This window comes from Poromitra crassiceps, assembly GCF_964638095.1.
Source record: "Poromitra crassiceps genome assembly, chromosome: 7".
Lineage (NCBI taxonomy): Eukaryota > Metazoa > Chordata > Actinopteri > Beryciformes > Melamphaidae > Poromitra > Poromitra crassiceps.
In genome coordinates, this window is record NC_139628.1 from 27,020,750 (window position 1) to 27,037,623 (window position 16,874).

The 16,874-nt window shown below is 43.4% G+C and overlaps 2 protein-coding genes across 2 annotated transcripts in view; both read right to left on the reverse strand.

Moving 5' to 3' along the window:
- Window positions 1-4,087, reverse strand: part of LOC310779142 (uncharacterized protein) — a 117,492-nt gene extending 113,405 nt beyond the window's left edge. The window contains exon 1 of the mRNA XM_083639639.1: window positions 4,030-4,087. Within this exon, the coding sequence (XP_083495765.1) occupies window positions 4,030-4,068 (39 nt within the window). The 5' untranslated portion in view covers window positions 4,069-4,087. The remainder of the gene's footprint in view (window positions 1-4,029) is intronic.
- Window positions 4,088-13,407: 9,320 nt separating this feature from the next.
- LOC310779504 (uncharacterized protein) overlaps window positions 13,408-16,874 on the reverse strand; it is a gene marked incomplete at both ends in the record, with an annotated part of 28,587 nt that continues 25,120 nt past the window's right edge. Inside the window, 3 exons of the mRNA XM_083640035.1 lie at window positions 13,408-13,535; window positions 14,733-14,903; window positions 16,306-16,432. Coding sequence (XP_083496161.1) covers window positions 13,408-13,535; window positions 14,733-14,903; window positions 16,306-16,432 — 426 coding nt within the window. The remainder of the gene's footprint in view (window positions 13,536-14,732; window positions 14,904-16,305; window positions 16,433-16,874) is intronic.

Below are 16,874 nucleotides of genomic sequence, written 5' to 3' on the forward strand. Positions count from 1 at the left end.
GAGGGGGGTGGGGCACGCAGGCTGCACAGAACTACGCCATGTCACTACATCAGAAAATATTAGCTAGAGTCAGTGAATGTGCTTGAAATTAGAGTGCAAAAAGTATTCATAAAAGTGACTTTATCTTGAAAAGTAAAAAAAGACAGCAGAAAACCCTTGAAAGTGCTCTTCTTTCAGAGGCTGTCATTTCATAATGGAACTGTCTAGAAACAAAATTTCTTCTTTGAAAGAAGCAGGCGTGTCCAATGTTTCATTAGAGTCCAGCCCTGTCCATATAGCCCTAATAGAAAAAATTCTATAGCTGTTTTCAACTGAATGGAAGTGAATCTGGCACAGGCTCCAGACAATTTTACTGAAGCGCTGTGGCACTCAATGTGTTCCTTAATGTAACGTGAACGCTAACATGGCTTCATTGGATCAATATTGCTCGACTGCAGCCCACCTGAAGCCACCATTCCTTTGATCAATAACGCAAACCTTGCGTTCTTGCGTACCTATTGTAGTAAGTGTGCTACCCAACTTGTAATAGGCCTATTGTTACGGACTAGCAGTCTAGGGGACAAGATGTGTTTGTAGCATTTTAGCTATCGAAGCTAGTCCTAACCTGGAGTGTGTTAAAGAGGAGAAAAGAGGGGATAGAAACAGACAAAACAAAGGACTGGTTTCCAAACGAGAAATAATGACTAGAGGTGGGTCAGCTTACCGTAGTAGTAGATTGATGTCATGTAGTAGCTGACTACGTTAGCGGACCTCTGACAAGGCCTCGCCAGCACCGTCTTGGCTCTCCAGAGCGGCGAGCTCCGTCTTTGTCGTTTCAGTTCAGTTTAAGTTGTTTAAGGAAGGATCCTCAATGTAAAGCAAAAAGCTGGTTCTCAATAAATAAGTGTATCGGTCCAAAAAGAAGTGTGTGAGTGTGTCGGTCCTCTGGCGTGGTGTGGCGTCTCGAGCATTCATTCAAATCTGCCGCGCGCACACACCTGGGCAGTGTTCATTCATAAATGTGCTTCAGTGGCTGCGTGCGCATCTCAATGACATCACATGGACACACCTGCTTAACCACACCTCATTTCTCAATGAAAACCAGTCACAAGTGTTTAGGAAAGGAAACGTGGAAGAAAGGAGAAGAGGTACAATAACCCTCCCTATCATTCCTAACACTATATAGACTAATAAATTAATTACAGTAGAATCTTCATTGTTTCTCTGTCACCTAGATCAGATTTGTGCAGTACTCTCCACACCCCTGTAATCAAACATGAGTGGAATTACCACCCTAGGGGCATTTGCATTGGCATCTGATGTGCAAACTCTGAGATATTCTTCTTCTTGGGGTTGATGCAGGTAAACTTTGTATTTTTTTTTCTAACGGTGCTTTTGTTTGAGTCTTGCAATCAAGTCAGATTTTCTGAAGAGAAAGATCATATATTTTAGACCATAGTATTCATAGTAAAATGTTATTCCATAAGCAAACTTGAGGAGATAATGCCTGCTATTCAGAATGTGAAATGGGGCAATGGAAAAATACATGGCCAGACAGTAACAGGACATTAACTTCAATTTAAAGTTAAAAGGTTAAAATGGTTAGAACGACATGAAAAACAGTCAATACACTTTGACTGTTTTTCATGTCGTTCTAACCTTTTTAAACTTTGAACTTTTGTTAACCTTTTACCATGTTTCTTTCTGTATTCTATTGTATCTTACTCTACAGCAAAGTCATGGGCCGAGGCTTTTAACTTTCATTGTAGCTTGCTGCACAATAAAGTTTCCTTGATCCTTCCTTGATCCTTGAAACCTGGCCTCTTCTCATTGTTCTCGTGTAGCTTGGTAATCATCATGTTTGAGTCAATAACAGAACAGGCTATCGTGATTAAAAGAATAGGTAACTTGCATTACTTATATGACATAACATGACGGCTCTGTGCTCTGTGCAGGCGTTTAGCGGAGGAATACGGTAGTCCTACGGTTGGGAGGAAATGTAGTGCCGAATGAGAGGGCTGTTTGACGGTAAAGTAAAGTGCTGAAAATTGTCAAAATAGAGCGTACATGTACACTGATATTGATTTGTTTAGGTGGCCGTTGTTTTAGGTGGCTAAATTACATTTAGTTCCTGGCCCCCTGTACTAGAGACAGAGCTCTGGAGGCTGCTGCTTCAGAGTGCCGGGTCTCGATACACGGTGTGCTCAGCGTCCAGAACGCTTTACCTATTTCAGTTAGTGTATGGAACTAGCTGATAGGACCCCACTTTTATTTTTTATTTATTTTATTTTTTATTTTTATTCACTTCAAACAAACCCAAATATCCCTTTAAGCTTAAATTAAATGTGCATCAGCCATGTCCATACAAATATGAGAATATTCTTATTGCCCGTTATTAAGCAGACGACCAGTTGATTTGCCACTTAACGAGGAGTCTATTTAACGAGCAGCTCTCAATATTCGTCTGATCGACTTTATGGATCACAGAGGCAGCATCATGTAGGCTACAGGTAACACAAGGCTAATTCTTACCTTTGCTTCCAGTTTTTTATAAAGCAAATATTCCCATGTTGTGAAGTAGCCTAATTGGGACGGCATTAGCTCGGGAGGTAGAGCAGGTCGGCCAATGACTCAAGGGTTGGCGGTTCGAATCCCGCTCCCTCCCAGCTGTTGTCGTTGTGTCCTTGGGCAAGACACTTAACCCTCATTGCCTCGTATGAATGGGTATGAATGTCTATGAATGTTGGTGGTGGTCGGAGGGGCCGTAGGCGCGAAATGGCTGCCACGCTTCCGTCAGTCTTCCCCAGGGCAGCTGTGGCTACATCACCCGTAGCTTACCACCAACTGGTACGAATGGTGTGAATGAATAATGATTTCTGTGAAGCGCTTTGGGTGTCTAGAAAAGCGCTATATAAATCCAATCATTATTATTACTATTATTATTAATTAAGTCCGTTCTGAAAGCGAGTTGGACGCCCACGTGTCAAACAGCTGCAGTCTGCTTCTAATAACGTTATCTTCGTCATGGTCAATATAGACCACTTGGTTTCTCCTTTTAAAAGTTTGACTGTCTGTTTATGTCTCATCTCTGGCTCGTCTCTGCTTGGCATCATCAGGCACGGTAGGGTGACGAGAGGTGCACAGCTGCACTATCCGAGTGTGTGCATCCTAAATTGTAAATGTAGCAGTTGCCTGTATTCCTATAGGGAGTCATGCTTATGGATTTAGTAGGAATACTTGTTTTTCAGAAGGGAACGCAACAGGCGATAGGCTACTGCAGTAACAGCCACCCCCCCACCGCCCCCAATTCCTTTGACTCCATGGCTGTATTGAATTATATCTGCTTTGGTTAACTTATTTCTGGTAGTAAATATCAATCTGTCATTGTCTTGTTATGAATGAGCTGCTTCTCTGCTTTTTAGACAGATGTTGATTCGGGGCTGATAACAAAATTACACGCATGCAGGAAGTTATGCGTCATTCGACTCAATCACGCCACCCGGGGCAAATTCGCTTCTACTCACCTGTTTGTATTGACTTTGCATGTAATCTCGTCGCACGAATTTGCGAATTTCACATTGGTGTGAATGCACAGTTAGAGCTCCCCTACCCTCCTCTGCAGTGGCAGCACTATCACATTGTAGTACATGGAGTAAATGTCCTGTCTGTCTTACCTTCCTCTGCAGTAGCAGCACTGTTACATTGTAGTACATGGAGTAAATGTCCTGTCTTACCTTCCTCTGCAGTAGCAGCACTGTTACATTGTAGTACATGGAGTAAATGTCCTGTCTGTCTTACCCTCCTCTGCAGTGACAGCACTGTCACATTGTAGTACATGGAGTAAATGTCCTGTGTGTCTTACCCTCCTCTGCAGTGGCAGCACTGTCACATTGTAGTACATGGAGTAAATGTCCTGTGTGTCTTACCCTCCTCTGCAGTGGCAGCACTGTCACATTGTAGTACATGGAGTAAATGTCCTGTGTGTCTTACCCTCCTCTGCAGTAGCAGCACTGTCACATTGTAGTACATGGAGTAAATGTCCTGTCTTACCCTCCTCTGCAGTGGCAGCACTATCACATTGTAGTACATGGCGTAAATGTCCTGTCTGTCCAGGTACGGCCACACCAGCTTGGCCACATCGTCCTGCACGTAGCCTCCCGGCGGCAAACCGGTCATCATGATACAGTTGGGCAGCGGAGTGGAGCTGCTCATCGTCTGTAGGAGACAACAGAATGGTTACGTTCACACTGCAGCCCAGGGTTCTCCAAGCTACATTCAAGACTTTTTAAGACATTTTTAATACCACCGAGAATAAGATTTAATGCCAACTTTACTGTCATACTGGCAAAAGTATTACAAGTACTTGAATGTAATAATACTCATATTCATATTTAACAAACAATACCTTCGCAAGGTTATGTGTGTAATAACATAACATTTAAAATTATATATATATATATATATATATATATATATATATATATACACACACACACACACACACACACACACACACACACACACACACACACATATACATAATACATACATACATACATACACACATATGTATGTATATATATATATATATATATATATACATATAATATACATATATATATATAATATATATTCTGGATTAACACCGCAAAGAAAAGTGACAAATGGACTTACCTCAATAAAGTCATTCAGTCCTGTGATTGTCAGGTACTCTAAGAGAAGAAAATTACAATAAGAGTGAGAGAGAGTGAGGAGAAGAATTTCTAGAAGAGGTCGACCGATTACTCAGCGCAGATAGGATGTTTTTCAATCGTTGGAACTTTGCTTTGATAATGGCCGATGGCTGCGTAGCCTCCACCGGTCATGCTGGGTCATCCGGTCATCAATGTTTTGCATGGAGGCTCTATAGACCAGTGGTTCTCAAATGGGGGTCCGCGGACCCCCAGGGGTCCGTGGCACTTTGCCAGGGGGTCCGCGAAAAGTTTTCAGGTAATTTTTTTTTTTTTTTTTTTATTAAAAAATAAAATGCTACATGTTAATTATTCCTTCTCAAACTACTTCCTACATGGTGCTAGTCTATCAAAATATCTTGGCTGTCATTGATTGTGTTGCATAGTGGTTTTCTGTACTGTTGACAAAGTGTGTAAGTCGCTTTGGACAAAACAAAAGCGTCTGCTAAATGACGTAATGTAAATGTAATGTACCGTAAATTCCGGACTATAAGGCGCACCGGTCTATAAGCCGCACCTTCAAAGTTGACTATTTTTTTCTTCTATAAGCCGCACCGGTCTATAAGCCGCGGGTGTTTTAATGGTATTTTTTGTTTTTTTTACAGTGCACACAGTGTCCGCGGTGTGGTGAAAAGAGGGCAAGAGAGGAAATTAAAACAGAAGTGGATTTATAGTTAGAAAGAGTGCTAAAGAAGAGAGAATTCCGTTTTTTATTTTTTTATTTTAGTTACTCACAGTACTATTGACCAGTCCAACTCAAAAGATATTCGGCAGTTTCACTTTGAGCTCTTGTTCCGCCGCTGGGCACACAGTGTCCGCGGTGTGGTGAAAAGAGGGCAAGAGAGGAAATTAAAACAGAAGTGGATTTATAGTTAGAAAGAGTGCTAAAGATAGTCCGGTCTGGTTATGACGAGTCTCGCTGGGTACAGTACGCCAAAGCGATATCCATTGACTCGATGATGCTGTTGTATGTTGCGCGTTTCTGTTGCACCAACGCGGAGAGGTCCTGCCGGACGAAAAAGCGCGTACCCTCCCAGGTGAGGGGCTTCTTCCCCGCAGCCTGGAGGATGAGTTGACGGTCGGGCCAGCGGAGTAGGCAGATGAAGATGGCCCTCGGTGGCAGGCCGGGGTCTGGACGTGGCCGAGGCGCCCGGTGTGCCCTGTCCACCTCTGGTGGTTTCTCGCCTTCCTTCAGGTCCAGGATGTAACACAGGATTTTGCCACGAAAGCGTCCATGTCACCAATCTCAGCTCCTCTTTTACATTGATCAGGCGAATGTTATTTCTTTTACTCCTGCTGATTAAGTCATCAACCTGCGTGTGCAGGGTTTCGATTTTGCATTTTATCAATTTTCGGACTCACTGTGTTGTTTTTGTCCTCCAGTGCGCGGATGCGCTTTTCCGCATTATAAACTCTGTTCACGGTTGCCTTAGTTTCTTTAGTGAGTGAGTGGATGGACTTCTGCACGTTTTCAAACTTGTTTTCAAGCTGCTCAAAACCTCTGAGCGATGTCGGACTTAATCGATAGTGTTTCACGGAGTAAAAGTTTAGCCCAAGCGTGTATCTCCAGCCTCCAGCAGGTGAGTCATTTCCTCATTCATGGCGTGATTGCTTCGTCTTTTTCTTTCTGCTTACCTGTGTTGTGTTATGTTATGTTATGTTATGTTGTTAAAAGAGGGCAAGAGAGGAAATTAAAACAGAAGTGGATTTATAGTTAGAAAGAGTGCTAAAAAAGAGAGATTTTTTTTTTTTTTTGGAAAAAATCCATAGATAAGACGCACCGTTATATAAGCCGCAGGGGCCAAAAAAGGCCAAAAAACGGGAAAAAAGCCGCGGCTTATAGTCCGGAATTTACGGTAATAAAAAAAAAAAACATTTTTTTTTTGCAAAATCTTCATAGTTCAACGAAAATAGTTTATGCTTTAAATCTAAAATGGTTCATGGATTACATTCTATTAAATTGAGTGCCATGGACGAGTATGTTTGTCAATTGGTTTAGTAACGTAGAGTGCCAAGGACGAGTATGTTCGTCAATTGCATTTTTTGACGGTGGGACGTGCATCAAAGCCAGATCCATCTCCTGTGAAAGTATGGTGGCTGTTGAATGTGTAAAAGCTATTTTAGGGACCCATTAGGTGGCGACAGTGCTCTCCAGATTAGAGAAACGCGAGGAAAAAAGAGAGAAGAAGTCATGAGGAAACGGAAATCGCATCGATATGCATGAAGCATAACGTTAGCTGTGCCTGTAAACAGCAGTCATCTGCTGCCACAATTGAGCCCCTCCGTGTCGGCTGCGATAGCCCCTCCATATGATTTAGTTGCCGACACCAGCGTCTTTCTGAAAAGTTACATTATTCTCAGCTGGGAGCCGGCGACATGCTGTGAAAAAGCTGCGTGCAGCGGACTTTTCAGTGCAGAGCAAACGCAGAGCAAACGCACTCGCAGCAGAGCCCCAGAGACACTCCTCCCACCACGGAGGAGGAGGAGGAGGGGGGTGGGGCGCGCAGGGCACTACAGCATACAACCATTGACAGTAAACACAGACCCAGGCAGCAGGCTCGATGAGACAGGCAAACAAGCTAGAATAGGCTATCTGATGCCCACCAGCAGCAAATCAAGACCAGCAAGAAGCTGCAACCAGCAGCGCACGCAGGGGCCAGCGCTGCTGGTTGCAGCTAAAAAATATTATTCTGCCAAACAAAATTCCCTGGCCTTCACTGTTTTATTGAAGGAAATTATTTTTGAGGTGTGACTACATTAGAAAATATTAGCTTCAGAGTCAGTGATGTGCTTGAAATGTTTAATTTAACAAAAGGCTCATTATCTCAGCTTCTAGAAAAAAATGGCTGTTTTTGGTTAAATCAAGCTATCTTCTCCGGCTCATAACTAAAGAACGGAAAATGGGATCAATAAACTTTTTTTTGCAGATGATAGAAGAGAGTCTCCTCGTTCTTTGTGCGTGTTCGGTGTTTACATAGTAATACCACACAATATTCTGTGGGCCTCGAGAAATCACTGAAAACGCTGGGAATGGGAGCGTCCGTTCTCCAAAAGTGGCTGGCACTCAATGAGTTAACAAACCTATCAAATTAAAAGTCAAGCACGTTACAGTGGAAACAATTAAGCTTAGCCCAAAATCACAAATCAGAATGAGGGGGTCCCCGGTATATTTTCTATCTTGTAAGGGGTCCTTGGCTGAAAAACATTTGAGAACCTCTGCTATAGACTACCGTCCACAGACGTGAAGGGAGCGAGACTGAGGATACGTCAGCACACGGGAGAGGTGTGTGGATAGTTGGGAGAGACAGGTGAAACTTTCTGACAGCGCCTCACAGCAAAGTCTGTTCGCCTCGTTTTTTCTTCTGTTTATTATTACAGGCATTAACGGCAGCATACAAACAACAACTCTGGGGTTTTTATTGCTGCCATCGCTATCGCTATTTTGTAATGGAACAGAAACGACAATAAGGCCGTTACTATAGTTGTCAGCTGCAGGACGGTATGTCAACAATATGGCGCTGTCCGGGGTTAGCGAATAAGGTCTATATTAAAACATGGCACAAGGGTTAAACTAGCATTATGTAAGGGTTAATGCCCGACGAGGTGTACATTATCACTTTTTAAGGGACGACGCGAGAGGCGTGAACCGTCCGAGGCGAAGCCGAGGATGGTTGCCTCCGCGAAGTCCCTTAAAAAGTGATAATGTACACCTCGAAGGGCATTAACCCGCTTATACCATGGTCACTTGCCAACAAAACAATAAGACCAGTCATTTATATTTCCATGTGTAATAAATAAAGCAATCTAAATGGCTAAATGTCTGTTATTCATACTGTAAATCAGTCTTCCACGAAATAAAATAGTCCCTCCCACTTCCCTCCGTTTTAAAGCCGACTCAAACGTTAATTTTATCACAGGAATGCGGGTTTAACGATGTTTTGCGTTCTACATTAAATGAAGACATTACCGTTTGGCAGCTTGCTTTATTTTGTATGATAGATACGTATTGGCCAAGTATATTAACATTTAAGAGCGAAGAGTTTCAGGAAGTAACACAGAGCAGCGGGGGCTCGCACTGCGTGTGCTGTTGTGGTGACATGCAGAGAGTTCTCTCTCTCTCTCTCTCTCTCTCTCTCTCTCTCTCTCTCTCTCTCTCTCTCTCTCTCTCTCTCTCTCTCTCTCTCTCTCTCTCTCTCTCTCTCTCTCTCAGGCCCCCGCTCGTGCACGAGCCGAGGGAAATCTCCTTTGTCGCCGAGAAGAGCCTGGTGACGCGAGGTTAGAAATGTCCGAAACGAAAATCAAAATTGTAAATAAGAGTTATTTTTGATAAACTGAGCACACAGGGGTGATTTAAATACTTACTTTGACCGAGTCAATTTTTTTCTCAACGTCCAAAATTGTCATATTAACCCTTAACGGGGGTATAGAGCTCAAACTGCTCTCCTGATAACACTGATGAAACTATGGCGCATTGATATGAACGGTGAACAGACCATTTAGCTAGGTGTCCATTATCACTGTACAATATCACTTTTTAATGGACACCTTGCAGCCAATCAGAATCGAGTATTCACCCAGACCATGGTATAAATAGGAATTAAAAGCTGTCAAAGAGATGTGAGGGTACGGGTGACTCACCCGGCTGGCTTCCCATAGACCCCTTGAGTGAGATCCCAGGTATATCGTTTACAAGAACATAAGCACCTATCACTTTGTAATGTTGATTATATATATATTAGGTCTGCACGATATGAGGAAAATCTGCGATGTGCGATAACATTGTTCAATATAGCGATGACGATACGACTTGCGATAAATAAACAAATATTAAAGTATGCATATTAGCTATACAGTTCCTATGTCTTTCTGCTTTAATAATGCTAACATAGACCCCAAACATAGCCTATGCCCACTGAATAAAGAAATGAAATACACACTGACTCTATCTGAACACACAGCGTGTTTGGGCTTTGGCAGAGGGGCGGAGCTACGCACTGTTGCAAGGGAAAGGTGTGAGCTGGATTTACAACACAAGACAAAATGATCAGATGCCGAGTGGGAATGCATGTAAATAAAACCACTTTTGTTATTCATTGCATTTCAGGCAGTCTTTGCGATGTGTTTATTGCGCATGTTCATATTGCGATGACGATGACAATAAGGGCTGTCAAAGTTAACGCGATAATAACACGTTAATGCAAATTAACGCCACTATTTTTTTTTACGCGCGATTAACGCATGCACTTTCTGTGATGTTTGCGCCTTGGTCCGCCCCGTAGTTTTGGAAATCAGGAAGTAGCCTCCTAAAGCAGAAATAAATCTCAGTGAGGAGTAGAAAAGGAGGAAGAAAAGGGTATAAAATGGCAAGTTCCGCTTCAAGTAGGGTGAGCAGATGTCCTGCTTTGTGCAGGACTGCACAGCATTTTCATGACTTCACACGTCCTGCAAATTGAGAAGATGTCCGAGACAGTGAGAGAGAGAGATAGAGAGAGAGACCAAGACAGCGAGAGAGAGAGGCGGGGAGAGCCTCGCCAGCGAGACTACTTGTTAACAGACTGACACTGCAGTCTCAGAGATGCGTAAGTATTCTAACTACAGTGTAGCAATAATAACAATAGCCTACCAAAGACCAATTACATACTAATATGATACTACCCATATTCTTTGCACAAACACAAAGTTCAGATGAACCAGTAGGCTAATTATGCAGCCTACAGTAGCCTATATGCTTCTACTTCACTATACAGTATGGTTCAGCATGCACACCCTTGAGGTAATTCTGAAGAATATTCTGGACAGTATTTGTCATTGTTCCAATAATAATAAACATATCCGCATAAAGCAAGCATATTCGTCTACTCCCATGTTGATAAGAGTATTAAAAACTTGAAAAATATCGGCTTAAGGTAGATTTAGAACAGATAAAAAAAATTGCGATTAATTTGCGATTTATCGCGATTAACTAGGACAATCATGCGATTAAGCGCGATTAAATATTTTAATCGATTGACAGCCCTATATATATATATATATATATATTCCCTTTCTTTCTCCTGTGTCTGAGCCTGTTTGTCTGTTTTGTCTTGTTTGTGTTCTATAAACATTTAAAATATTAAAATAAAATATATATAAAAAAAAAAGAGATGCGAGGGTACGCTTCACGCAGTTTAAGATCATGCATCGCTTCTATTGGACTCCCTCCAGAACGTTTAGACTTGGGATAAGTGACACACCAAACTGTTGGAGATGCAAGTCTGAGGAAGGTCATTTAATCCATGCTTTATGGATCTGTGACAAAGTCCAAGTATTTTGGGCCAGGGTTTATGATCATCTCCGTGAGATTTCAGAGACCCAAATTCCATTCAGCCCCAGATTATTTGTCTTAGGTGATGATGGATCAATCTTGACAGGAGGCGACAAATAGGTTAACAATTGGGTTCAAACTAGTATCATGATGGCAGATAGGGGTGCACGATCCACTTTTTTCACTTCCGATCCGATTCCGATACCCGAATTTGGATATCTGCCGATACCGATATTATGCCGATACCAATATTTTTCTTGAATATACAGTATAGGCAAAGATTTGGCCAATTAAAGTTTTTTTTTTAAATATACCTTGCAAAAAGCAGACAAATTTAAGAAAATATACAAGGCAAAGAAGGATACTATTATACATTATTATACAAATTATGGCCAGCCGTGCGCTGGAATTGCAATTTTTTTTTTTTTTTTTTTTTTTTTTCAATTCCGATCCGATCCGATCCGTGAATTAGTGCCATATCGGCACCCGATACCGATATTGGATCGGATCGGCCCCATCCCTAATGGCAGACAGATTCTTCTCCGAGGATGGAAAAAAGAGGGGGTACCATCAGTCTAAGACTGGGCTGCTGAATTGGCGAGAGTGGCAGCGTTTGAAAAGATCTCTTCTGTGCGGTTTGATAGATTGGTATACAATAGTAAATGGGGCAGATACTTAAGGCTTGGACATGGTCGAGCGAGGCACCACGAGGCGGAGCTCCGCATATGGCGTGCACACTCTGCACTGGGACTGAGGCTTTCATGGTCAGAGCGGCAGTCAAAGTGATCATCATGTTTCATTGTACAGTGATAAGTGAGACGGCCCATGAAAAGTCACAATGAAACGCCATTATGTGCAGTACTGAGTAGGGATGTGGCCGATCCGATCCAATATCGCTATCGGGTGGCGATATTGGCACTAATTCACAGATCGGATCGGACTCGGGGATTTTTTTTTTTTTTTTTTTTGCAATTCCAGCGCGGGCCGCACAGGGGGCGCTGGCCGTAATTTGCCCATGTATAATAGTATCCTTCTTTTCCTTGTATATTTTGTCTGCTTTTTGCAAGGTATATTTAAAAAAAAAATCTTTAATTGGCCAAATCTTTGCCTAGATTACTAATACTGTATATTCAAGAAAAGTATTGGTATAGGCATAATATCGGTATCAGCAGATGTCCAAATTCAGGTATCGGAATCGGATCGGAAGTGAAAAAAGTGGATCGGTGCACCCCTAATACTGAGTGTGGTTTCACTCTCAAACGACTGTATACCAGCGCATGAATAGAATCACCAAATTTGTTTTTCCTGAATGTTGTAAAGGCCCTTTTCTCAGCCCTGATAACCTACTTTGTGCTGATCCCTCAACACAGCACATTTACTTGAAATGACTAAGAATGAACGGTTATAAATCAAGTTTTCTACAACAGCATGAGTGAATACTGGATTCTGATTGGCTAGCAACAGTGGTAAATAGGGCAACAATCTACAGTTCGGCTCCAACCGCAGTATCACTCCGATCCCTGATGCTGAGTCCGCTCCCTGTGCTGACTCCGCCCACTGTTAGCCTGTCAGTCTGCAAATCTTTAACAAGGAAATGGCCGATCTCTTAACAAGGAAATGTCCGATTTCGTAGTAACGTTTGATTTACTGGGTGGATTGAGTTTTGAGCAGTGGTTAGATGAAGATGAAGGTGAAGTGAACAAAGAACGACATGGTGAAATTGGGGAGAGAGAACTGGTTGAGCTTGAGTTGTCACGAGTTCGGACTAGCGGGAGGTCGGACTAACGGGAGGTCGGACTAGCGCCCGGACCCCGAACCTGGGACTGTCAAACAAACAAACGCCCTCTGCCGTCACCAGATATCAACACACCACCACCAAAACGGGCTGCTTTAGATAACTGTTTAAATAACTGTACTTTTACAGGCAATGTATCAATAACTGTGAATCCCGTTAAGGAATAGGTTAGTTGTTTTTTGGCTCAAAGGCAACTAAATGTTTAGTGCAATCATTGATCTTGTGTATGGAACTATATTCTGTGGCGGAAGGATAAATGTATTCTGAAACCAGTAATGATTGTAAATAAATGAATTGGATGTTACAATTGTGTATTTTTTATATTATTTGGTAGCTGTTGTAGAAAACAAATTTACCACTTGAGGTCGGGGGTTGTTGGCTGATTTACCACTGGTACAGGGTTTATAGCACTCGGCTTCGCCTCGTGCCACAACCCTGTACCAGTGGTAAATCAGCCAACAACCCCCTCCCTCTCGTGGTAAATTTGTTAATTACCACATGGGTCAAGAGATGTGGTCAAAACACGGCTCAGTGTACTTACTTATTCCTTTCTCTCCCTGTCTCTCCTACAAAGTGCAGTGCACCACGGAGCTGTGCGCCTACAAGCGGTTGCGGAGGCCTCGGCCCCCTGACGCACCCAGTGCGATGACATCATGTTTGCCACGCGCCCCCTCACTGTCTCGCTCGACCATGTCCTGGCCTTGAACCTTCTTGGATGGCTCTCGGGCTGCATTCTGGGGGGAGTCGCATGCTTCACGTTAAACGTCTCAGTATATGAATGGACAATTATTTTGTAAGTGTCTTGTACTTTTTCTCTCTCTTTCTGCTTCCCGTTCTTCTCATTAAGAACTGTGTCCTTTGCATATGATGTAATGTAAGCTCTGTTGACAACCAAGAGCAAGTGTGTACATGGGGATGACATGTTGGAGTGTTTGGGGGGGGAGGGGGGGGGGGGTATGTATGGGTATGTTTTGTGATGTGTTCTCTTGCACTATGCCTAAGGAATATAAAAAAGGGGCAGCCATAATGCGACAGACTTTAAAATATGTACATCAGAGAAAGCGATTTTCCACTCCACCTTCAACCCATGAGTCTGGCCACAGGGTTAGACAACTAGAGAGCTCGAGAACTTCCCAGCGCTTCTCTAATGCCCCCTCCTAGCTAGACAGTCATAAACAACTGTCTTCCAGCATTCCTTTTCCAGCCTATTAACATTCTTCCTAAAGGTGCGTTCACACCGACCTATTAACGTTTTTCGCTGGCATCGAGTTTACATACAAAGTCAATGCAAACGAGCGATTGAGCGTATATTCGCCCGGGAGAAAAATCGATGGGCGTCCGAGCGACAGAGACAGGGTGGGGTGAGTTCTGACAGAGATAGGGTGAAAATTCGCTCGTCGCCCGAGATGAAATATCCCAACTCGAGCGAAGTTTCGCTGGCAACAGTCGCTCGCCGCTCAACGCTGATTGGCTGCCGTAACGGGCCCGGAGTATTTATTCATTCTTGCATCGGGGGAAAACACAGTTGTGTTGTTTGCGTTTTCATCCTGTCTAACGTTAGAGCTGTGTGCTGCTTGTTTCTTGACAGTGAAGATCTCTCTCGTTTCTCGCTGCACTCCGCCCACATCTATCAGGCCGACACAGGTGCTGCCAATTGTGCACAAATAGTCTCTCCCTCTCTCCGAGCTCTGAGTATGAACACCTCGGCCCGAGGGCGGAGTGCGCTCCCGGTTTGCGGAGCGATTTAAACACAGCGACAGAGCGATTCCAAAGGGTTGAATCGAGCGACAGGGAGAAAAATGAATATCTCGGTGTGAACACAGCTTAAGAGTGCCTTTAAGGAGTCAATTATATTTTACTAAATTGCAAAATGGATTATTACAACTCGACAAGCTACATCATGTAAGATTAAATAAAACCTCACCTGGGATGTTGAACCAAGGAGAAGCGGTGGTAAAGAAGAAGGGAAAAGCTCTCAGTGGCACGCGGAACGGCCCAACGGACCCGGGTGGAACGGCAACGCCCGTTGACGGGACGGTTGACCCGGTGACGGCTTCCTTGTGGTCCGGCAGAGCATTCAGAGGAAGTTTTGGCGCTGTAGATAAAGCAAGCAATGAGTCTCCTTTAATTATATCTGATCAGTGATCAGCAACAAAACACAGAGGCAGAGTAGCTGGGTTTCAAATGGTTTCTATCCTACTTTTTTCCCCTTTTTTGTAAAGTATGGGTATTAAATGAAAAGGCTGAATCAAAAACAGCAGACATTTGTCAAATGTATTCAATATTGTTCTGTTGAAGTGGATTTTGTTATTCAAATAGTGATGGAAACAAACTCAACAGTGACAAAACAGAACTCCTCGTCGGCTCCAAGTCCACCCTCAGTAAAATCAACACCCCCACACTCATCAGGCCCGCAACCTTGGCGTTATCCTTGACCCCACACTTTCTCTCGAGCACCACATCCACCAAACTGTCAAATCCTCCTTCTTCCACATCCGTAATATTGCAAAGATCCAGTCCTCTCTCACACGCCCCATCTGCTGAAACACTCCTCCACACCTTCATCTCCTCCCGTCTCGACTACTGTAACTAGTGGTGCATTCCTTTGAAAGTCGGGTACCGGAAGTTCTGACGCAGTATTTCCAAGTTCCGCTCTAAATGCCTTCCATTGCATCTGTGTGGAAAAACATGCATGCCTACAAACATGGACGGCTAGTAGGCTACCTACCGCATGCTTCTATCAAGCACAAATCAACTGTGTGGGAATCGAAATGGCAACTAAAAGTTGTTTCATAACACAAACACTACATCAAGTGAAACATTTGTGAAAAAGTACCTTCTTACTTATCACAGTGTGTGTGTCTTTGTGCGCCGCCATGTTGATTGTGACGTCAGATTGTTTATCTCGGCAAACTCAGGCTTGGTGGATGCTGCCCGAGTTTCCGACTCGGAGTTCCGTCTTGAACGACCGTTCCATTGCACTTTTCCCTGTCGGAGGTCATTTTTTACGAAATTCCTCATCAACAGACTCCAGCTGGTAAAGAACGCAGCTACCCAACTTCTTACCCACACCAAATCCTGGCACCACATCACTCCAGTTTTAAAAGAACTTCACAGAAAATGCTTTTACACAGAACCAAGCAGCCCCACCATATTTCCGCCCCAGAGTGTGCTTTTAGATAGCTTCCACCTCTCCTGGATTGAAATGATGCATGAACCATGGCCGCTGATTGGTTCATCCTTGAGTCCAAGTTGACGTTTGAGACAAATTAGATGCAATTCTGTCAAGGCGTTCCACAGATATTGCGTTAAAGAACATCGGACGGGCGTATGTACGTCCGTCCGTACTATCGCCAGCCTGGCTATCGCCGGCGGAGGCATAAAAATCCAGTTACCTAAATTGTTGGATTATCAAATCATTTTTTACCATTAGTTTTCCTCAACTAAAAGAGTGTTTGTTAGGAGTGTATTTTTCTTCTTCACTTGAACGTGCTTACCGTGTGCTGTGCAGGAGCCTTGTGGAGCCTGCAGCCTGGTGACTTGGTAGCCGGGGAGCTGCTGCAGGTGGCTGAACCAAACCCCGAGCCGGTCTGCATCCTCCACAGACTCAAACTCTACATACACCTGGAACACACACACACACACATACACACACACACACACACACACACACACACACAAATGATTTATTTATGTCCACATAGATACAAGTATGCAAAGGACATAAACACTAGTAATGCAATCAGATATTGAGAGTCAGTCAATCGGCAAACATAGGATAACAACACACAGGATGATAACATTGGCAGGTGGACAGATCCAGTTTTACTGTATGACAAGTAAGTATCCACTTCATGGGTGGAAAAAGCAGAGCCTCCTCTATATTGAGCGGCTACCAATAATAGCAGATATTGAACAATACCTTGCTAACTGCTTGGCCCTTCTCTTAGGGAGACCAGCCATCTGAAGGCCTCTCACAACCAGCTTATGTACGTGTCCCAGAAAGGCCTCCTCTAGGCTGTGGTCAAAGGTGCAGCCAACCTCTAGAACAAACACCTCTCTATGA